General features: G+C 43.3%; 1 protein-coding gene across 2 annotated transcripts; it reads left to right on the top strand.

Moving 5' to 3' along the window:
• The first annotated feature begins 270 nt into the window (after positions 1–270).
• Positions 271–7,594, top strand: LOC118899688 (T-cell ecto-ADP-ribosyltransferase 1-like). 2 transcript variants are annotated; one of them, XM_036861539.1, is made up of 4 exons: positions 271–469; positions 2,513–2,593; positions 3,451–4,189; positions 6,891–7,594. In XM_036861539.1, exons 2-4 carry the CDS (start codon positions 2,531–2,533, stop codon positions 6,965–6,967), a joined length of 879 nt encoding a protein of 292 aa, XP_036717434.1. In that variant the 5' UTR covers positions 271–469; positions 2,513–2,530; the 3' UTR covers positions 6,968–7,594. The 2 variants fall into 2 exon arrangements, with proteins under 2 accessions (XP_036717434.1, XP_036717435.1); XM_036861540.1 differs by having other exon boundaries at positions 2,495–2,593.
• The last annotated feature ends 16,525 nt before the right edge of the window (positions 7,595–24,119 follow it).

The raw sequence follows: 24,119 nt of genomic DNA, 5'->3' as shown, positions 1-24,119 counted from the left end.
GCCTGCTTGTTCTAAGTACAGAGCATCCTGTTATCTTCTTTCACTTCCTCCAAAGCACAGATTGCTTCATCCTATAACATTGCCTTAATCTCCTCTGTCTGAAGCACAGTTTGTCAGTTACTGTGGTAAATTAATCTCTGTAGAATTGCATGGTGAGCAAAATGCTATTATTTGTTCTTCTTTTGGTTGCAGACTCCTCCCAATGTTTTTATGAGGTTATATAGGAAAGATAAAATGTGGGGAGACTCAGTGTACAATCTCTATGAGAAATGGCAAAGCTCTCCAAAATGAGGGTGAAGAAATAGTCCAAAGAAGGTGGGAGGAACTGAAATTCAGGCAGCAAAAGAGTTGGTGTGTGTGCTTGGTCCTTACACTGCAGACTCCCTCCACGAATCACAGGCTCTGTGTTCTTCCAGATGCAGCCAAGAATATACTCGATTGTTGTGGAAAATAAGATCACAGACAAACGGTGAGAGTTAAAATTTATTATTTGCTAAGAGGGATATGCAGGAAGGAATAAGGTATAGGCTCACCAAGAAGAAGCTGGGTGGCTCTCACTCCTGAGATCTTTGTCTCACCTTGCTAGGTATGTGGTTTGTGTCCTTAAAAAAGAAATAATGGATTTTATTTAGGTGCAGTTAATCACAGGCGGTTTGGGTCTGAGCAAGAGATTACAACATTGAAACATTTTCTGTTGTGTTGACATAAAATCAAAGCCATATATTAACAAATGCTGAGAACTGTTTGTCAAGAAGACTAATAACACATCTTTGAAAGGGTAATGGTATTTTTCTATGGGGAGAAAATGGAAAGGCTCAGTTTTGGATCCCTACTTGAAACAATAAAGCCTTTGGAATCAAAACCAGCTCAGAAACAGAGTTCCCTGTGGCAGTCCTACCCAGTGGAGAGGAGGTAGGACAACTACAGTAGCATCCCCGGCTACCCCTGTCTTTCTTGAGTTCTGGGTTGCTCCATCTTCTGCCAAGGCCAGGTCACATTACTATGGAAAGAAACAAAACATACTCACAATTAGATCTTATCATTTACTAAGAGCTGGGTGGGGGAGGAAAACTTTTCACTTCTTCTCTTCTAGGTTCTTGGGCTGCCTAATAATTAAATTGATAAGACAGATTAACAAGAGAAAAAACAAATTAAATTTTGTATGTAAGGGAGCCCATAAAAATATGAGACTCAAAGAAGTAACCAAAGCAGGATGCTTTTATACATTTTAGACAAAGAAACAGTAAATTTGTGAAGAATTGACAAGACAAAGAAGTTTGGGCTTGGGGTAGTTAATTAGTAAAGGAGTAATAAGGTTTGTTGATACAGCCTTCTTGGCCATAAATTCCCTATCTCTGGTGATAAGGATGTCTCTCTTCTTCCTGGTTTAGGAAGGGTACCTTTTATTGCTTTCAGGGGGACAAAGGAGGTCAGAGTGTCTTTCTTCACTGGCTATTTCTTAAGTAACGTTCATTCAAAATAATTATTATGCCTAAGTGGCACATTATGGGTTGGCATATTCTGCTCCCCTTCCACTGCATGAAGAAAGGACTGATGACTAACTCATCTTAACTGCTTGACTAGTCTTGTTAAATGTGTCTTTTTTAAAAAAAGTTATTTATTTATTTGTTTGTTTATTTGTTTAGGCTGCATTGGGTCTCCGTTGCTGCATGCAGGCTTTCTCTAGTTGAGGCGAGCAGGGGCTACTCTTCGTTGTGGTGCGCGGGCTTCTCGTTGTGGTGGCTTCTCTTGTTGCGAAGCATGGGCTCTAGGCACATGGGCTTCAGTAGTTGTGGCTCGCAGGCTCTAGAGCACAGGCTCAGTAGTTGTGGTGCACAGGCTTAGTTGCTCCCCAGCATATGGGATCTTGCCGGACCAGGGCTCAAACCTGTGTCCCTTGCATTGGCAGGCGGATTCTTAACCACTGTGCCACCAGGGAATCCCAATGTGTCTTTTTTATAACCAGAAAAGGAGAGTGGAAAATCACGCCTTTGCTGTAGATATAATAAGTAATGAGGCAAGCTGGTCATGGTGAAACTCATAACTCTGAGAAATATTGGGGGCCCTAAATTAATTTGAGGCCTGGGCTAGCAAATTTCAATAACTACTTTTAAAAACATTTGATATCGTACTTTTGAAAGGAGTCACAGTATTCATCTAAGGGGAGAAAACATGAGGAGTCTTTAGAGGGCCTGTGAGATCTTATCATTTTCTCTAACTGGTAGTGTGCACGAAGAAAGCTGTCTATTTGGGAGGGTCACTTTTTTCATCAGGGGCCCTCTCTCAGGCAGCTCCAAAGCCAGGTTCACCCAATCCCTGTGTGTAAGATTCAGGCAGTGGTTTCTAGGACATCAAGTTTAGTTTTCTAGGCTAGAGGGGAGACATAGGAGTCTGGAATATTACATCATAGATTTGAAGTTAGGCTTTGTTAGCACTGAAGGGATGCACTGACATACTTACAATGAAGCTACATTTTCACACTTTACTTTCACAGTCTTATGTTCCTTTCCAGCCCCAACTGACCTTGAGGATGGCATCTGTTCTCAGTGCAGTGGCTCACTTTTTGATCCTAACTTGGTGTCTAAAAGTACAGGTAACATTTCCTGCCCATGAATCCTCACCTCTGCTGATTCCTACTCTCCTCTCACAGCATAGGGAGGCAAGAGGCCTCCAAGGGTGGGCTCTGTAAACTGGGCCTGTTAGAAATTGCAAATCTCAAGAATTTTAAACATAAAAATCAAGAAGCTAAATAAAAGCTACAAAGCTTAATTATTTCAGAGTATAATTAGTATGCAGCCGTCATGCACACATGCATGTGTCATTCATGAGATATGTGACCATGTCACGTGACAGGTACATCGTGCTGAGCAAGGAGTACGTAAACGGTTCTATGGTGTGCCAAGTACATGCCAGTTCCTCAGTCAATATGATGAGGGCATAGGGGCAGAAAACTTTTCTCTCTCCCCTTCTAGGTTCTCTGGCTGGTCTAAGAATTAAACTGGCATAAGACAGATTAACAGGAGAAAAACACATTTAATTATGTATGTACAGGAGTCGACAAAGACATGAGACTCAAAGGCAAATCACACAGTTGGGGCTTATATACCATCCTGAGCTAAGAAATGGGATAGGGACCTGGAGCTTCAAAGGGGAGGAGAGTAATTCACAGGAAGATTAGAAGAGCAGATATTTGGTAATCAAATGTTTGCCCTGCAATGTAGAAGTAGTCTTTCAGATAAAAAAGGTTATCTCTGGGAATAGTTCCTTCTCTAGTACAGTCTCCCTATCTAAATTCTTTTAGGCAGTTAAGGGAGAGGTAAAAGTTTTTCCTGAGTCTGCCGGTTCTTGATTGCCTTCACCTCAGAATAATCCGCATGCCAAAGTGGCACATTTGGGGGTGGCATATTCTGCTCCCCTTCTGTTCTCAAGGACACTGCTCCTTCCTTATAGGTGTCTGACCAGGTTGACCTAGACATGGCTGACGATGCATTTGATGATCAATATATTGGCTGTACTGAAGAAATGGAGGAAATGGCACCCCAGCTGTTAAAAGAAGAACTGGAGGCAAATAAAGAATTTTCAGTCGAATGGAAATGGGCATCAGAGACATGGAACTACATAAAGAACACAAATAATGTTTCAAAGAAACTCAATGATTTTCATGGAACAGCTCTAGTAGCCTCTTCTAGTGGGGACAATGTAAAATTTAATAGAGCCATAAGAGAATTCCGCAGCAATTCAGACAATTGTCAGTTCAAAGCCTTGCATTATTATTTGACAAGAGCTCTTCAACTTCTTAATCAAGGAGATTGTTATACTGTATATAAACGCTCTATCCCCAGGTTTCATTACAATGGGACTGGAAATGTTCGTTTGGGGGGATTTATCGATTCAACTTTGTCTAAGAGAAGAGGTACAAGTCCTTTTATTTTGAAAAAATGGCAGTGGAATGTGTTTAAAATCACCACTTGCTTGGGTGTTCCTATTAAAGAATATTCTTACTATCCACATATAGTGGAAGTAATGATTCCAGGGTATGAAGTATATCAGAAAGTCAACGTCACCGAAAAGGAAAAATACTTTGAAATTACACTTGAGAATCCCAAAAATGATAAGAGCAATTTCAACTGCTTCTATAATAGCTTGAAAAGTAATAGGAGTGTGGACTACTTCTATGAAGTCTCTTCAGGTGAGTCAGGGTCTGTGCTTGAGATGGGAGTGGTGGGGCCATCAGGAAGGGAGTGCTGTTTTACCAGAAGCTACCCAGAGCAGACAACAGGGAGGCTTCCAGTCAACTGAGGAGCATTTGGTCCCTGAGCAGACAGCTAGCGTTCCAGAATAGAAATCAAAGCTCAGGCCTAGAGACCCATGGCAATTCCTAGTCTAGCTAAGCTCCCAATCTCCCTGCTGTGCCAAAAGATCAAAAAGATCTGCTGGGCACCAGGAAACACGACTCATGGAAAGTACCAGAATGTGTGGCAATGAAGAGTCAGGGGAGTTGGGAAAGCTGGTTCTAGGCAGAATGGTGTGGCCACTGCAGTAATCCAGGCAAATATGCAGGTACCTGAACTGAGGCAGTGGCTGTGGTGGTGATCAAAAGAGGCCAGGGAAGAGGTGTTCCAGGAGAAAGAGAGTGAAAGCTGGACAGACTGAGGAGTGTGGTCAAAAAAGAGGATGAGGGGCTTCCCTGGTGCAGCAGTGGTTAAGAATTCTCCTGCCAGTGCAGGGGACAGGGGTTCGGTCACTAGTCTGGGAAGATCCCACATGCCGTGGAGCAACTAAACCTGTGCACCATAACTACTGAGCCTGCACTCTAGAGCCCGCGAGCCACAACTACCGAGCTGGCAAGCCACAACTACCAAGTCTGGATGCCACAACTACTGAGTCTGTGTGCCAGAACTACTGAAGCCCACGCGCCTAGAGCCCATGCTCCGCAACAAGCGAAGCCACCACAATGAGAAGCCCACGCACTGAAACTAAGAGTAGCCCCCGCTCACCGCCGCTAGAGAAAGCCCGCACGCAGCAACAAAGACCCGACGTAGCCAAAAATAAATAAATAAAATAAATAAATTGATTAAAAAAAAAACAAAAACAAAGAGGATGAGGATAATGAACCTTGAGATTTCCAGTGTGGATAGTTTGCAGTTCCTGAGTAGGTTAGAAGACATTCTCATCAAAGCAGTTGGCTAGAGCGAAGAGTAGGTGAATAGTGTTGGAGCTAAGGAGATCAAAGATCTGAAAGGTTTTGCATGAGTAGGGCCATGTAGGAGACTACACACACTGGGATGATGCCTGGCTTGATGAAGGTTAGAGATGGGACGACCAGAGGACACAAACCTCTGTGAAGACATACCAGGAATGGCTGGAAATAGCCATGGAGAGCATAGAGAAAGACTGTCATCTCTCCAGCCCCAAGATGGGTGAGAAGTGCCACCAGGAGCAGCCTCCACTTGACCCAACCTTTCCCAAGGTGTCCTGGCTCTCAGGTTTCTGTGCATTTACACCCATTGCTCCTTCTGGCCTGAAGTCTTTTTGATTTCATGTCATATTTCATCCAGTCTAAGACAGTATCAATTTAGTAACTGTCTTTTAAGACCTCGCTCAAATATCACTTCCAATGTTGAGCCTTCCTTGGTACTTTCAGGCAAAATTTATGATCCATACCACAGGTCTGAGGTCAGACGACCTCAGTGGTAATTCAGGCTCAACCACCACTGGCTCTGTGACTTTGGCCAAGTTACCTTAGCAATCTGTGTCTCAATTGCTTCATTTGCAAAATGAGGACAAAATAATAAATAGTAGTGTTTCTGTGAGAATTAAAAGAGAGAAGTTTATAGCTTATTGCCTGGCACATAGATACTGCTTAACAAGTACCGTCTTTTTTCCCATGGAGAACTTTGTACGCATGTCAGCCACGACTCACCATCTCTATGATAACCATTTTTTACAGTCTGGTGATCTTTTTAATGCCAGAGACTTTGTCTCCCTGCTCCATTTGCATCCAGAGCTTGTCCTTAATTCCTGGCTTGAATCAGGGCCCCAGTACATGCTGCTGAAGTAAGTTAAGTTTTGTTGAGATGCCAGGATCCAGCCAGAAGTGGAACTGAGCTGCAAAGGGACAAGGTATCCAACAAGTTTCAACCAAATTAGTCTTTATGCTCTAAAAGGGTCCTGGAAACAAGAGAAATGTTTGGGGGTAGAAATGGGACCACAGAGAGTGATTACTGGGGGACTCCAAGCTTTTACGTGGAGGAATTTTGAATTTGGATCAAGCCTAATGAAAACTTGATAGCCAGGTAAACAATCCAGAAGAGGAAAGCTGGATTTGGGTTAATGTTCATTCAAGCAGGCTGAGAACCCCAGGAGAGGAAGCCAAATCCCACCAAGAGTCAGACTACAGTTAACACTGGTTAGTAGAGAAAGGAATATGTATGTTGGTGCAAAAGATGAACTTCCGTGGAGTCTAGACCAGGAAACATCTTCTTGAGTGGACGAAGACTAACATAGAGGGGGTCCCACAATGGCCATGGAGCTGCAGGCCGCAGGCAGGAAAAACCTCTCTTACCCAGGTACCTATATCTTAGAGCACAAGGCTGTGGGAGAGGCTGAAGGGCCCATCAGACCTGAGAGCTCAGCCCACTTGGGGTGACCTTAAGTTCAGAGAACCAAAAGGATGCGTCCTTGTATTCCACTCTTTGTCTGGTGTTCCTGAGTACTTCAGGAATCCCTGAAAGGCAAGAGGAGTGTCTCATTGCTTGCCAAGTATATGGAGCCCCTAGAGCTCACCCTCTTGGTTTTGTGATCATGGTGTAAAGCTCAGAAAGTTTGGGAGGCCCACACCTTGAGCAGCCCCATACAGAAACCTTTCCTTCTCTTCCTCCCATCTGCAGGAATGAGAGAAAGCCCTGTATTCCTTCTGCTGCTGCCTGGCCTCCTCATCCTGCTGCGCCTCCCTGCTGAGCTGTAACCCTCCCCTGCATGATGCCTCGTTCTGCGTGGGGTTTGTGAAGAGGGGTGTGGGAGGGAGGCAAAGCGGCAGGGGGCTGACTGGCTTGCCAGCATCAGCAGTACAGTTGGAGCTTCACATCCACAGATTCAGCCAACCACGGTTTGAAAATACTGGGAAAAAAATTTCAGAAAATTCCAAAAAGCAAAACTTGAATCTACCACGCACCCAGCGATTATTTGCATAGAATTTACATGGTATTTATGACTATTTACATAGCATTTACATTGTATTGGGTATTATGAGGAATCTGGAGATGATTTAATGTATACGGGAGGATGTGTATAGGTTAAATGCAAATACTATGCCATTTTATATAAGGGACTTGAGCATCCTTGGATTTCAGTATTTGCAGGGAGTCCTGGACAATTTCCCTGCAAATACTGAGGGACGACTGTATTAGGAAGGGTAGGACACGGGATTATTTTTGTGGCGCATATTAGTGCTCATGTCCCCAAGACATCTGAGGGATCTGCTGGATCTGACTGCAAAAGTGTGCACTCCGTCTTCAAATTTACTACCTGAGATAAGTCTCTAGTCTCTTGACACTTTGCTATGATTAAAAAGCAATGTTTTTATGCACTGTCAGCAGTCTTAAAAATGCAATTTCATTGTGATGAATGTGGGTTTTTAAAAAAATTTATTTATTTTATTTTATTTATTTTTGGCTGTGTTGGGTTTTCATTGCTGCTCGCAGGCTTTCTCTAGTTGCAGCGAGCAGGGGCTACTCTTCATTGCGGTGCGCGGGCTTCTCATTGCGGTGGCTTCTCTTGTTGCAGAGCACAGGCTCTAGGTGCACGGGCTTCAGTAGTTGCAGCATGCTGGCTCAGTAGTTGTGGCTCACGGGCTCTAGTGCGCAAGCTCAGTAGTTGTGGTGCACGGGCTTAGTTGCTCTGTGGCATGTGGGATCATCCCGAACCAGGGCTCGAACCCGTGTCCCCTGCATTGGCAGGTGGATTCTTAACCACTGTGTCATCAGGGAAGCCCGTGATGAATGTTATAATCGAAAGAAATAAACCGTTTATAATCACACCTTGCTTTTCTGTCACTATATATTTCTACAGGTTGTATTATTTGCTCAAGAAATTCTCCCAAAGGATCATATTTGTTGCTGGCATTTTCACAGTTGAGCAGGTTCATTTCTTATGCTTGTCACAGATAACCCTGCAGCCCTGATTGATTGAGCCAGAAATGTAAGAGCTGTCTTAGATTAAATCCCTCTTCTTATACTACCTCCCAGAAAGCCAAGCACTTACCAAGCCCTGTCAATTAAGTTTAATAATAGCTCCCAAATCTATCCCTTCCTTCTCACTCTGATTATCCCTGGGGAAATGGACAGGCACGTTCTGATATGCAGATAGCCAGGAAGTCTAGACCCAGAGCCTGGCGCTCTACTCACCAAGGGTGGTTTTGGCTAAGAGGCACAGAACTTAACTCACTTACCATTCCCCACTCTCCATGCATGCCTGAAGAGTACCCTGCTCTTGGCCTACCAACTATTGAGACAAACTACAAAGAATTGCTAAGTAAAACCATATAATAAAATGGCATAATAATAGACAAAAGATCATTAGAGGGAATAAAGAGTCAAGAAAAAGACCCATGCAGGCACAGGCACTCCAGATATGGCAGGAGGGCCTCACAAATCAGAGGAAAGGATTGTTACCGAGTCCAAGCTTGTACTGCTTGCCATACGACAGGCCAATAAATCAAGAGACAAGGTGTTGGGGCAAGGAACAGCAATTTTATTTGGAAAGCTAGTAGACTGAGAGGATGGTGGACTAGTGTCCCAAAGAACCATCTTACCCGAGTTTGAATTCAGGCTTCGTTTATACTAAAAGGGGAGGGGGTGTGGCTGGTTGTAGCAAACTTCTTGGGGTCAGAATTCCTTGTTCTTGCAGCTGTCCACATAGGTCAGGTCACATATTCCTGTAAACTTCCAACAAAGACAAATGCTATTCTCTGTTTGGCAACTTTTTATCTCTATATGAAGGGGAAAGTGCTATACCTTTAAAGGTCAGAGCCTTTAGAACTGGCTATCCTGTATATTTCAGGCCATAGGCAACATTCTTAACTTGTAGCAAAAGCAATAGAATAGGAAGGTTAAAGTAAAAGAAACAGATCCAATGTGGAGTCAGATTGTTCTTCCCTATTACAGGATGAGTCAATGAACAGTATTGGGATGACTGGCTCTCTACGTGAAAAAAAAACAAAACAGAATTGGATTCCTACATTGCACCATATGTGAAAGTAATTGCAAAGAAATTAAAGACCTAAATATGAAAAATAAACCCCCAAAACTATTACCAAAAATGTAGGAGAATTTTTTTTTAACTCAGAGAAGAAAAATATTTCTTACAAACAAACAAGCAAACAAAGAAAAGGTTTAATTCTTGTTCATGTTTAATTCAGGCCATAGTAGGGCTCTGCTCATAGTCACGCAGGGAAGCAGGATTCTGGAGGAACATATTTCATAATAGGGGAGCAGCTGGAGGCTGCTTTATGAAATAAGGTGGTGATATTCTTGAGCAAAGATGCTTGTGGGAGTTTGGCCCAATTCGTGACAAAATCTTGCTGGTTGTTGTGGATTCACCAATGCCGGCCTAGAGAGCCAGGTAGGAGAATTGAGAGATGGCTTAGGTACTTACTGCTACCACTGCTTCCCAGGGTCATGAGGCACAGACAGGCCTTGTTATTTACCTAGGAACAAGGTGGCATTATATTCCCAAGGGCCTTATTGTTAGGATGACCTAGGGTATTGGTTATAAATCCTGGTTCACAAGGCTTCAGCAGCAAGGGTCAAGGGGGAGGCCCAGAACATTTTGATAGAACTCCCACCCCTCCCTCACCACAACATTCACAGCCTCACCACCCCTTTCTGCCTGGGGATTATAAGGACCAATCTCATTTTGCCCTTGACCTCTGCTTATGAAGCCCAGGTCTCCCAGGTCATCCATATAAGGCTCTACACATTCCCATCTCTAACCCCATATCCCACACTTCTTTACCTTCTGAATTGCTTCCACTGTGCCCCTTGAACTCATGGTGAATTGTTAGTAAAATGCCTCAGGTCGTCAACCTCTCTCTAAATGTTGCCTTCACCTTCTGGCTCTAACTTAAACACGCCCTCCAGAGGACATTGCAACTTCATTCTCCCAATGCTCAGACTAAGAAACTTGGAGTTAGCCTTGACTCCTCTCTTTCCCTCACACCCCACATCTGGGCCATGAGCAAAACTTATTGTTTCTACCTTCCAATTATATACTGAATCCAATGCAACCGCTTCTCACCACTACACCCCTACCACCTTGGTCTCAGCTCCCACTATTTCCCACCTGGATTGTTTTAGTGACCTCTGCTGTAGATAGTAATCAGATTGTCTTTCTCAAACTCCCTCATTGCTCTCCTCACTCTTGGAGAGGTTGGAGAGTTAAAAACCATATTTCCCAGACCCCACTGCAATTAGGGTCTGTCAATTAGTTCCTGATAATAATCACACACACAAAATATACAATAGAAGGTGGGAAGTGGAGGTCATCTTTTTGCTGCTGTGACTGCTGGCAAGCCAATGTAGACAAACAGGACTATTTTGGTGGTCAGATTCTTTTTTTTTTTTTTTTAATTAATTAATTAATTTTTGGCTGTGTTGGGTCTTCGTTTCTGTGCGAGGGCTTTCTGTAGTTGCGGCGAGCGGGGGCCACTCTTCATTGCGGTGCGCGGGCCTCTCACCGTCACGGCCTCTCTTGTTGCGGAGCCCAGGCTCCAGACGCGCAGGCTCAGTAGTTGTGGCACACGGGTTTAGTTGCTCCATGGCATGTGGGATCCTCCCAGACCAGGACTCGAACCCGTGTCCCCTGCATTGGCAGGTGGACTCCCAACCGCTGCGCCACCAGGGAAGCCCTGGTGGTCAGATTCTTGATTCCTTATTCCTTCCAAGGTCTCTCCACCAGCTTCATGGGTGTGAGAGCCAGTTTTGGGTGTAGGAATAATTGCAGGAGTTAGAATCAGCTTTTTAATAATTGAGTTTCATCACAGTGGTGAGACTTTGAAGACCAATGCCAGTGAGGACTCCTGACTTCTACTCCTCCAGCCCTTCCAACAATTTTGTAAACTCCTAATTCCCTATATTGAATCCCTTTCTGTTTAAAGTAACTGGGCGGTTTCTGTTTCATTCACGGAACCCCGACTGATACAACCTCCTAACTGATCCCCCTGCTTCTACTCTCACCCACCAAAATGACTGTGAACTTAAGTCTAAACATGTCATTTCTCTGCTCAAATCCTCAAATGGCTAACAGCCAAAGTCCTTACGGTGTCTGAAAAAGCCATATCCAATTCGGCATCCCATAAACATTCTGATCTCATCTTCTACCTCTCCAAATGGCTCATTCTGCTCCAGCCACACTGACCTCCTTGTAATTTCTGAAACATGCAGGTATATTTCTGGTTTAGGGCCTTTGATTTGTGTTCTTGCTGCCTGGAGCTTACTTCCCCCGGACATCTGCCTGGCTATACTCAAATGCCCCCTTCTCAGTGAGGTATGCCATGTTCATCTGCAATTGTAATTGCCTCCCTGCCACAAACACACACTCTCTCTCTCTCCCTTTTCCTGCTCTATGCTTCCCCTTAGCACTTGTCACAATTTAAAATACTGTACATGTATTTTTTATGCCATTTCATATTGCAACTTGCCCCCTCCATACTCCTGGTTCTTCTTGTCCTAAATTTTCTTTTTGCCATAGCAGTTACTACTTACAAGCATCCTGTATCATTTATTTTTTGTGTGTGTTTATTTATTGCCTGTCTCTCTCTCATCTCTAGAATTTAAACTCCAAGAGGGCAGGGATCTCTGTATGTTTACTTCACTGACGTATCCCAAGCACTGAGAATAATGCCTGGCATGTATTAGGAGCTTGGGAAAACTTTACTGAAGAAATAAATTGTTTTCATTCTATGAATGGGAAAGCTATTAGAGGAGAAATTAATAGGTACCTCAAGGTACCCAGCCAAAGAGGCAGATCTGGAGTTATCAAGGGCAATGCGGGTGTGGGAGGGGTGGGGACTTCATTATTTTTTAAATGTTTTATTAGAGTATAGCATGCATACAGGAAAGTGCACAAATTATAAAGGTACAGCTTGATGAATTTTCACAATATTATCCCACCCATGTAACCAGCACCCTGATCAAGAAAGAGAACATTGCCACCAATCCAGAAGCCCCTGTGCACCCATTAGTCATTGCATCCCACAAGGGTAACACTGCTATAACTTCCAACACCATAGATTCATTTTGCCTGTTTTATTTTTACTTACTAGATTACCAGTTTATTATAAAAGAAAATAACTCAAGGGACTTCCCTGGTGGTCCAGTGGGTAAGAATCCTCCTTCCAATGGAGGGGGCACAGGTTCGATCCCTGGTCAGGGAACTAAGATCCCACATGCCACAGGGCAACTAAGCCCGTGCACTGCAACTACTGAGCCCACGCGCTCTGGAACCCGCACGCCACAACTAGACAGAAGCCCTCGCACCACAACAAAGAGCCCGTGCACCTCAAAGAAAGATCCCTCATGCTGCAACAAAGATCCTGCGTGCTGCAATTAAGACCTGATGCAGCCAAAAATAAATTTAAAAAATAAATTTAAAACGAAAAGAAAAGAAAAAATAAAGAATATAACTCAAGAACAGTGAGATGGAAGAGATGCATAAGGCATGGTATGGGGGACTGGGAGCTTCCATGCCCGCTCTGAGCCACTATCCCAGCACCTCCACGTGTTCACCAACCTGGAAGTTCATTTTGCCTGTTTTAGTATTTTATATAAATGGAATCATATGGAATGTATTCTTTTGTGTCTGACTTGATTCACTCAAAATTCCATTTTTAAAACTCATTCGTGTTGTTGCATATAGCTGCATTTTATTCCTTTTCATTGGTCTATTATATTTCATTGTATGGATATATGACAATTTATTTGCCCATTCTACTGTTGATGGCATTTCGTTCTTTCCAAATTTTGACTCTTAGGAATAATGCTACCATGAACATTGTTGTACCTGTTGTATACGTGTGTACATATTTTTACACGTTACTCAATTCTCTTGGGTATATACCTAGGAGTGGGATAGCTGGGACATATGATATATGTCCCATAAGTTGGTGTTCAACTTTAGTAGATACAGCCAAACAATTTTCCAAAATGGTCTATTAGTCTACGTTCCCACCAGAAGTGAACAAATTTCCTGTTGCTCCATTTTATTATCCATACTTGCTATTGCTGATCTTTATAATTTGGCCATTCTGGTGGGCATCTTATTGTGGTTTTATTTGCATTTCTCTCATGAAAGAAGCTGATCATTTTTTCATATGCTTATTGATCATTTGAGAATCCTCTTTTGTGAAATGCCACTCATGCCTCCTGCCCTATTTTCTATTGGGCTTTCTGTATTTCTTTTATTGATATTTAGGAGTCCTTTATACAGTCTTTCAACAAACTCTTTGTTGGCTATATATGTTGCAAATATTATCACCAATGCTATGGCTTACTTTTTCACTCTCCTAATTGTATTATTTTAACAGAAATAGAAAGTATTCATTTTAATGTAGGCCAACTTACTGTCTTTTCTTTTATGGTTGGTGTTTATCATGCTCAATTTAAGAAAATTTTCTTTACCCCAAGAACAAGAATTTCTCCAATGTTATCCTCTAGAAGGCTTGCTATTTTGTCACATATAGATCACCAACCCAGTTGGAATTGATTTTGGAGTATAGTTGAAGGAGAAGTCAAATTTCATCATTTTTCATATAGAAATCCAATTAACCACAGGTCAGGGTTAGAGTAGAGGACAAGCCTGCTGCTCTGTAACACTACCAGGAGTTTCCTGGAAGCTGTCCTATCCTCCCTGGACCTCGAGTGAGAAGCAATTGGTCCCTGTGTTTAAGAGAAAAACAGAGGTTCATAGCAAAAATCTGTTAGACGGATGGGATACATTTTTCTTATAGTGAGAACGTGGGATCTCAGACTGAAGGATCTGGCACCTGTCAGCCAGTTTAGTACTTACCAAGGCTTGAAAAGGTCCCTTCCAATGAAGTTCCAGTGATGTCTTCCTTTGATAAACATTGTGTGATCTCAACAGCTTTTGCCATTCCTCTGTCTATGGAGGTCAGTTTGTAGTTGCACCTGGAATAGAATGCTTAGATGTGCATCACTAGTGCTTTGAAATAATCAACACAACATCATCTTGCCCACAAATGCTCTGCCAGGGAGTGGCCATGGGGGAGTAACCAAAAATTGCACAGGCCTCCCATGGATGGATCAGGTGCAAAGAGTCCCAGCCTTCATTTGTGGTAGATGTCATGCTTTTACGGGCATCTGGCCACTCTAGTTCAGTTTCTGCTTAAACCCTGACCAGTTAATCTTCTTTAGAATTCCATTTTGTTTTGTTTTGTTTTTTAATTAACTTATTTCATTTATTTATTTTTGGCTGCGTTGGGTCTTTGTTGCTGCACGCGAGCTTTCTCTAGTTGCAGCGAGCGGGGGCTACTCTTCATTGCAGTGCACCGACTTCTCATTGTGGTGGCTTCTCTTGTTGCAGAGCACGGGCTCTAGGCGCGCAGGCTTCAGTAGCTGTGGCACGCGGGCTCAGTAGCTGTGGGTCACGGGCTTAGCTGCTCCTCAGCATATGGGATATTCCCGGACCAGGGATAGAACCCATGTCCCCTGCATTGGCAGGCAGATTCTTAACCATTGCGCCACCAGGGAAGTCCCTAGAATTCCATTGTGAAGTTTCACCACCTTCCCTGATTCCAGACAAACGTGAGCCATATAAGGCCTTCATGATTCAATAGGCCTTTACAAACTATTCATAGACAAAGTTAATCCAAGCTTAAGAATAAGCCTTTAGAAAAACTTTAGAACTCTTTGCCAACAGACATTGTATCAATTCTTGCACCTGGACTTGCTTTAAAATTATTAAATTCTATTCATGTGTATAAAATTATCTTTCCAAGTTGGGACAGGGTGGGGGAGTGGGGGAGTAGGAGTTGAGTTTCTCTCTTTGTCTTAACACGTTTTTCCCCACACTGTAATCTTTTTTTCTTTCTTTCTTTCTTTTTTTTTGGCCACACCGAGTGGCTTGTGGGATCTTAGTTCCCTGACCAGGGATTGAACCCTGGCCCTTGGCAGTGAAAGCATTGAGTCCTAACCACTGGACCGCCAGGGAATTCCCCCCACATTGTAGTCTTGAAAAACGTGTAGTTCTTAAAATACTGTTGAGGGACTTCCCTGGTGGCACAATGGATAAGATTCCGCGCTCCCACTGCAGGGGGCCTGGCTTCGATCCCTGGTCAGGGAACTAGATCCCACATGCATGCCGCAACTAAGAGTTCACCTGCTGCAACTAAGGAGCCCACGAGCCGCAACTAAGGAGCCCACAAGCTGCAGCTAAGGAGCCTGCCTGCCACAACTAAGATGCGGTGCAACCAAATTAAAAAAAAAAAAAATACTGTTGAACAGTTCTGAAAATTCTGGTGCATTCCAACATGCTAGTTGTTCCTGGATTCCCTTTGTGCTATGGGTGTCATGCCATGGGTGACATGTACAAGACGAAAGAGAAAACCCTTGGTGCTGTAAACCAACCATTTGGGGAACACTGAAGGTGACCTGGGAGAAAAGATGCCCTGGTCAGTCTCCAAAGGTTATGAGTATAGAGCCTGATCTTAGAGTGAGGCAACATCTGAAGGAGATGCTGAAAAATGTAAGTTGATTGCAAATGAGAACAAAAGTGCCTGAGAAGAGGAAATGGCTATAGCCTATTCAGTTATTAATCAGAGCAACTATATTATGATAGCCATAGTAGAAGGTAACATAAACACCATAAGAAATTTTAGTTCATTCACTAGTGAGTAGATAGTGTTTTTTTCCCCCCAAAATTGTCTAAGGTCATGAAGTACTCAAAAGCATGGTAAGAACCAAAACAAATGGGAACGGACTTCTGAGAAGTAAGACTACAGATTCACGGGACACAAGTTTTGCTACCAGAGCAGAAAATACAGAGAAAATTTTATTACCTCATGCTGAGAGCAGACTGCATAACCAAAGACCATTTTCCTTTTCTCTGGACAACCAGTCACTATTCTGGAGGTTTTTTCAATCATTAACTTTAATGTATACATGTACATACATGTGCATAATGTATGCATGTGCATACATGTGCATAATGTACGCATGTGCACATTTCGTGCACCACCTCACACTCTCTCAGCCTCGCCAACAATTCCCATCACATCTGTAGTGAAAAGTTCCATGCTGGCTCCTGTTGACACACATCTCCCCAATGTGCTGTGCCTCTCGCTTCCTGCCTCTAGCTTTTTCTAACACAGAGGCACAGAATGCCTGGGAGAACCCACTTTGCATTCATACCTCTGCAACCCAGAAGTGTGGGGAAGTCAAAATTCCTTAGGGGCTTCGCTGGTGGCGCAGTGGTTGAGAATCTGCCTGCCGATGCAGGGGACGCGGGTTCGAGCCCTGGTCTGGGAAGATCCCACATGCCGCGGAGCGACTAAGCCCGTGAGCCACAATTGCTGAGCCTGTGCGTCTGGAGCCTGTGCTCCGCAACGGGAGAGGCCACGATAGTGAGAGGCCCGCGCACCGCGATGAAGAGTGGCCCCCACTTGCCGCAACTAGAGAAAGCTCTCACACAGAAACGAAGACCCAACACAGCCATAAATAAATAAATAAATAAATAAAATTAAAAAAAAAAAAAAAATTCCTTGGGGCAACCCCTAACCAACAGAGGTCATAAGCCAGAGGATAAACATGTCTCTCTTTTGTCCCACAGTTGGACTATTCTGAGGCTCATTTCATAAAGCTCTTCAGAGGCCCCCAAAGGATCAAGCCCCAGTTGCCCACAGCAGTGGTCCACTCTGTTATGCATTCTTATGTTGGCTTTGCTCCTTCCCTGTTCCAACTTTTAGGCCCTGCCCTTTTTTTTTTTTTAATTTTATTTTTTAATTGTATTGAAGTACAGTTGATTTACAATATTGTGTTAATAGGCCTTGCCCTTCTGCTTTTAGGATCACTTCCCAAATAAGCTGCCTGAATGTGTAGGGGAAGGGAAAAAAAACCCACAACTTTTTCTCTACTCTCTTTGGTTCAGTGATAGGGCCTGTGAATTAAACTGAAAAAAGACAGATCAACAAGAGAAAAAAGAGCTTATTTCTGCATGTAATGCGCATATATGCAGGGCTACTGATTGAGCAATTCAAAGGAGTGGTTAGAATTTGGGGCTTATATACCTAACTTAGTAGGTGAAGAGAAGGACGAGAAAGGGCACTTATGAGAAAACAAACGACTTTTTATAAAGATAAATAGGCCCTTAGGAGAATAAATAGGAGACATGATAGTCTTCTGACAAAGTCTGGTTGGATGTGGTGCCAACTTCCAGCCTCCAAGGTTAGAGTTGCTCCTGGGGAAGGGATTTATGACAATTGAGTTCTTTTGGGAGGCTCTGCTTTTAGGCAGATAAGGGATTCCAGGAACTCAAATGCCTCAGGCCAAAATAGCTCTTATGCTAAAGTGGCATATTTTGGGTTGGCATATCCTGATCCCCTTCAAATGCAAGCCCATGTCTGAGGTTAAACACATACTCACATATAATCACACCAAACTGTATGCTTAAATGACAATATCTAGTTTTTTAAATCATAATTAATATTATCAATCACATAATAAAGCAATGTTTATAATACTTTGATTAATTTACCCTCTTCATTGGAATATTTCAAAGACCAAATGTATTTATACACAGAAAATTAATACATAGGTTAGAAATCTGCCTGGGGATTATATGGTAACCATATACTTTATTTTCTCTGTCTCTCTGGATTTTAATTTCTTTAAAAATCTCCAGATAAACAATAGTAATTTATTAATTTGCTTAATATTTCATCACCTATGATTCAGAATCATTTACAGATTTTAGAAAATACACTAAGTTAACAGTAAACAATAACTGTTGATTATAAGAATTTATAAGAGAAATGTGATAAAACATTATGCATTTTAAGTGAAAACTGTAGATGTACATAATTTGCAATATTATATAAATATTACACAAGTTCCAGTAGTACAAGAACCAATTTATAAAATACTGGTTCTGTAAAATAATTAAATTTAGTTTAATACTCATTTACATACTCAAATATTAGTGTAAGTAATAATAATCAGGGAACTTGAAATTTCCACTTAATTTAGATTTTGGTTGGGGGGGATCAAGAAATTAAATTCAAAGTCTTGCAGGAACTAAAATACCACATTTGCATTTTCATTTCCCACTGTGGTAAAATCAAGGAGAAGACCTATAGTCATCTTCTAACTAAAATTCACAGTATAATTTATTTTCTCAAAGGGTTTGCCTTGACCGAAAATACTAAGGGCACATGTGTTAGAATTTAATTTCCTGGTATTTATTTACTTTTCCATTTTATGTCTGTTTGTTTGAGAACTTTGCCTGTAAAACTCATAGTTGATAGAGGCACATTGCTACAAAATACCTGGGGGACATATAAAGCAGAACTCCATCTGATGATGCACACAGGCAAGATTAGATGGCTGTTACTTCCTTCTTTTTTCTTTCCTCCTCCAATTCCAAATCACAAACAGCAGCTGATTTCACAGACTAATCTGTCCCATCCAGCCCCATTCTGGCCGTGAGGGCTTCTGTTATACTTGTTTAAGATTAATTCCGCAACAGAGAAGGGTCATACACAATGCACATTCATACCCAGAACACGTTCTTTCTCCTAAACGCAAGGATTCTCAGGGACCCATGCAGATCACAAGTCCATGATTTCAGATTCTGGCAAGATTCTCAGTGAAACAAAACCAACATTCAGAGGACACTCCCTAAGGGTGAGGGTAAGAGTTGCTGGGACAGAATCAGTAGTTGGTCCACCCCACTACTGGGCAGTAAAGGTCCTTCCATCTTTGGAAACACACCATAGGCCTGTGCTGCAGGGAAAGCTGAGCTAATTAAAACTCCAAATACCCACTCAGCAGAAACCAACATTTTTCTCTTAGAATTCAAACAACTTAATTGTTCCAGATATTTCCTTAGAAGATGATAAAATGGGGAAACATTCAGGAGACACACTGGCTGAAGCGTTTGTGTGCAGGAGAGGGTAGAAGCATTCCCACCCACAGAGCAGTTTTGTGTACAGGTTAGAAAATGCTAGTGCTCTCAGGTGGCCTAGGCCTGCAACGGCTTGAAGCAGGATTTTGGTTCCTGGCAAGAGACTGAAGTCAGGCCGTGGCAGTGAGAGTGCTGCATCCTAGCCACTGGACCAGTGGCCAGTGACAAGGCCCCTGGACTGTCAGCTTTGTAGAAATGAATTCCCACAAAGAAAAGGAAAGTAGTGAAATGTAAAGTGTTTATTAGGAGGAAAAAGAGTACGTGTGAATAGGCACACACAGGCGGGCTCAGACAGAGAGAGGCGCCCTCGTGGTAGTTTGAATCACTTATTCAAACTACCGGCATTTCTCCCGGGTTTCCTCTGGCCAGTTATCTTGCTTTGCCTGGCTGTGAGTCTGTATTTGGTTTATCTCAGGGTTCTCCCATGTGTGCGCGTGCATCTATTAGCCAAGATGGATTCCAGCAAAGAGCTGGAAGGTTGACATTACTCCCTTTTGACCTCCAAGGAGCCTTTCTGCACATGTATAGTCGGGAAGGTCTCCTTGACCTTGAGAATGAGAAATATGTGGTCTCTGTCGTTTATCTGGGAAGGGCTCAGCCTCTCCTATTATCCTCCTGCTATTATCTTCATCTTGGAGTATCTGTCCACAGGGGACAAACTCCAGCTGCTCAGCTTGGGGCTCATCTATCTCCTGCCTCACTAGGGTGTTCATTTGCATCAAAGGAGTGAGAGATCCAGCCCTCATCCAGTCACTTATGAGCTCTTCCAGGCTGTACTGGCAACAGAACCAGCTAATTCACATTTAATACAGTAGCCTGTCATTATTGGTTCAAACCGTAGACAAGTGCAGCCACCAGGGGGCGTGTTGTGTACATTAACTCGCATTTCTCAACACCCAGAGCATCTATCACAAGTCTTTCAAAGTGGTTCTGGAACTCTCAGGCAGGCCAGTAGCTTGTTTCCCTTGACTTGGGAAAAAAGATGGGTCATCAACATAAATAAGGGGAAAACACCCTTGAAGAGACTAAAACTAAGAAGGTGAAAAGCATTGCCAGTGATTTGTGTAACACATTGTCATTTGCGGGTAATATGTTCCAGATAATTAAACAAAGGACAAATTGCTTTAGAAAAAAGGGAACTCTGGAGAGGAAATGAGGAAGCTTGGGGGTTCCCAACAGGAGAATTCAAATGGAGACTATATTGAATCTCTTTGTCTTCAGTAAACTATAAGCTGGGCGGTGGTGTCATGTTTGAAAGCAGCAAAAGGAAGTCCCATAATTTCCAGACCTGGGAGGGCCTGGGCTGTGGCTGTGGACAGGCCACTTGGCAGAGGGGATCAAGGGCTTCCTTATATTTACTTTACAGAGAAACAGAATTCTCTGAACCTTAGTAGAAGTCTTAGTACTGAAGCGTTTCTTAAAACCTTTGTGACTACCAATTTTTGGCCTGGTGTGAATTTGCATATCATTGGGCCTGATCTGCATATTTCTTTTGAAACTCAGCAGGAATCATGAAGCCATTAAACCAAAGTTAGATTTTCCTGATTCCCATCCAAAAACATGTTGAAGAAAAGGCTTAGATTTGAAAACAGGAATAGTGTTTAAATTTGTATTAACAAACTAGTTTATTTTCCAAGGTTATTTCACATATTCTGTTTTATTCTTTTAAGAATATAAAATTTACCTTTTACCCAAAGGTCTTAATACTCAATTGAGTAGTTTCGCTTTGTCACTTGGAAGTCATTTTTCTAATTTAAAAACTGTTAAAAAGATTCATTCTTGGGGCTTCCCTGGTGGCGCAGTGGTTAAGAATTCGCCTGCCAATGCAGGGGACACGGGTTCGAGCCCTGGTCCGGGAAGATCCCACATGCCACAGAGCAACTAAGCCCACGCGCCACAACTACTGAGCCTGTGCTCTAGAGCCCGTGAGCCACAACTGCTGAGCCCGCGTGCCACAACTACTGAAGCCCATGCACCTAGAGCCTGTGCTCTGCAACAAGAGAAGCCACCGCAATGAGAAGCCCGTGCACCGCAAGGAAGAGTAGCCCCTGCTCGCCGCAACCAGAGAAAAGCCCTTGTGCAGCAATGAAGACCCAGCGCAGCCAAAAATAAACAAACAAATAAATAAATAAATAAGAAAAAAAATTCATTCTTTTGAAAACTAATTAATTTATTTAAATGTATTAACATAAATTACAGAGTGCAATTTATGGCTCAAGCCTCTTTGTAAACATGGTGTTCTGCAATTTGGAAGGTTTTCTTTTATTTTTCTTTCAGCGGAGGGCTTTTCATAAAGGGCTAGCACATTTAAAGTACTGGAGGTGTGGCTTGCATTCTTAATCCCACCCCCCCCAAACACACATTGAATCCCTTTATGTTTTTTAATAAATTTATTTATTTATTTATTTTTGGCTGCGCTGGGTCTTCATTGCTGCGAGTGGGCTCTCCCTAGTTGTGGCGAGCAGGGGCCACTCCCCATTGTGGTGTGCGGGCTTCTCATTGCAGTGGCCTCTCCCGCTGCGGAGCACGGGCTGTAGGCGCGCAGGCTTCAGTAGTTGGGGCTCGCGGGCTCTAGAGCGCAGGCTCAGTAGTTGTGGCGCACGGGCTCAGTTGCTCTGCGGCATGTGGGAACTTCCTGGACCAGGGCTCGAACCCGTGTCCCCTGCATCGGCAGGCGGATTCCCAAACACTGCACCACCAGGGAAGCCCTATCCCTTTATTTTAGACTTACACAAGTGCTTGTTTCTGGAGGATTGTTCTGGACATTCCACAGATGACACAGTAATGAGTTTGATATCAAAGATACTTCTGAATTAATTAGGCCCCCTCTGTAGATTTTTAGAAAACACTTCTATAATGTCTCTCAACCTCAGTGGATTTCCTATTTGTATTGGTTTCAAGAGATCCCTGAATGCTTGTATCTATTGGGGTTCCAATCCTTGGGTCCCCACTCCCAATCCCTCAATTCATACCAATTCAAACACAACACAGCTGGGCTTTTGCAAGTGGAGCCAATCTCTCACTCAAACAACAGAAGACGTTATTAAATTATTGGACAATCTAAAGATTAAGCAATAGCATTTTTTCCATCTAAGGAGAAGAAACCCTGCATAAATTCAGAAAAATATACAGCTGCCCAGAGCTTCCCTGACCATCATATACTTATTTATCCTCTAGGGGGCGGTAGTTCCCTGTTTCTGGGGGAAAACAGTCTTCTCTGGTCCAAGAGTTTTGCCTCTTGGAGCCTCCAGGGAAAACTCACTTAGCTGAGCCTTAATTCGAACAGAAAGAAATCACTCCAGCTTCGAAACAGATAAAATTCTAACCTAGAAACTAGAAACATTCATTCCAGGAGTCAGAAGCACCAGAGCCCTTCCATCTGCTCTGACTGCTGGCAGGCTCACAGATAAGACTCCACCTGTATTCTCTGGATTCATACCCATGAACATCTGGCAAAAACCACAAGACAATAATCCACAACAACAGGAAGCAGAAACTGTACTTTTTCACGTCCCGATGCTCTATAGATGTTCTCAGCCAGCTGCAACTTGATGTCCTTGTCTCAAACTGGTTAGAAACAGGTCTCAGAGAATAAGGGGAATCAGCACCCTACTCCCTGGCGGGGCCCAGACCCAGAGGGGTGATGAGCATACCAAGGGGCAGGGTGAGGTGATTCACAGCCTCACCACAATCCCCCAACTTCCATGTGTAGAGTGGGAGCAGCAGCCCCAGACCCAAAGGGACAGGTAGACTGGGATGGTGTGTGTCTCCTTGGCAACCAATATGGTCTGGTGACTCACAGCTTATGCATGCTGGGGAGTCAGGGGAAGGACTGGGGGATGGGGGACCCTCCCAAAACCTTGGTATTAGGAAAAGACCTGTTTGGGTAGGGATGGGGGAGCTCTGGGAACTGTGGCACGCGATAGTCACAGCTGAAATTAAGCTGCTTGGGAGACAATAAAGGGATTTGATAATTATTCCAAAAGAAAAGAAAAGAAACAGATCTCAGAGACAAGCAGGTACCCCAATGAGATCCAAATGGGTTGTCATTGCCTGGGTTCCCTCTAAAAACAGAGCCTGAGACAAGGACTTGCATGGAGAGGATTTATTTGGGAGGTGATCCCAGGGTACAGGAGTGAGGAACTGTCAGGGTAACCAACCATCCATGTTTGCTGCGGACTGAGGTGTTCCCCGAGAGGCAGGGCTTTCATTGCTAAAATTGGGAAAGTCCCAAGCAAACTGGGAGAAGTTGGTCACTATAGGAAGTGGAGAGCTAGCCCCAGAGGGGGAAAAACAGTACAAGGCTGAGCGGATGAGTTGGTTTGATCCCACTGGACCTTCTAAGATGCATCTCAGAACTGGGGAGCATTTGACGCATCTCATCCCTTACTAGTTAAGCATTGCCCCTTGGAGTGTTAATTTCACCCACATTCAGGGCTCATATGCCTGAGGGCCTGTGAGTTCCCATAGGCTTTTCCCACTGTGGCTTCAAAGAAGCCCTGGGCAGAAAGTGAGAGAAACACAATACAGCTGAGGCCTAGCATGCTGGATTACGCCTACACAGATCTGGTTGCAGCAGCAATTTGGCCGGAGTCAAAACTGGACCAACAGGGTGTGAGGTGGGGCGCAAGAGTCCAATACATGAGGATGAATTTTGCCTCCCTTTGGTTGGCTCATATATTTGAGCTCTGCATGGGCTCAACAACCCCTGCTCTTAGCTTCTCATTAGCTTATTAATTTAAATGAGTTAAAACTCTCAAACTCTTTGTTTAAATAAGAAGTTCTGCAGAGTGGTTTTATGTTACCTCATGTATAATTTTGAGGAAGATGCTATACCAATGAGCCCCTTCTGGTGAAAAAGAGATAATTCACAGGTATTTGTTTCACCCCCCAAAATGGAGATGTCAATTTAAATGTCATCACCA

The sequence above is a fragment of the Balaenoptera musculus genome, chromosome 8, assembly GCF_009873245.2.
Source record: "Balaenoptera musculus isolate JJ_BM4_2016_0621 chromosome 8, mBalMus1.pri.v3, whole genome shotgun sequence".
Taxonomy (NCBI): domain Eukaryota; kingdom Metazoa; phylum Chordata; class Mammalia; order Artiodactyla; family Balaenopteridae; genus Balaenoptera; species Balaenoptera musculus.
The sequence above is the reverse complement of the archived record's forward strand: the minus strand, read 5'-3'. Positions and strand labels throughout refer to the sequence as shown.

What these genes read in the sequence shown, in the direction of transcription:
- LOC118899688 (XM_036861539.1), top strand. Translation starts at nt 2,531, where the DNA reads ATGGCATCTGTTCTCAGTGCAGTGGCTCACTTTTTGATCCTAACTTGG. An exon ending in CTTGGTGTCTAAAAGTACAG is followed by an intron (nt 2,594 to 3,450) that starts GTAACATTTCCT and finishes CCTTCCTTATAG; the next exon opens with GTGTCTGACCAGGTTGACCT. An exon ending in CTTCTATGAAGTCTCTTCAG is followed by an intron (nt 4,190 to 6,890) that starts GTGAGTCAGGGT and finishes TCCCATCTGCAG; the next exon opens with GAATGAGAGAAAGCCCTGTA.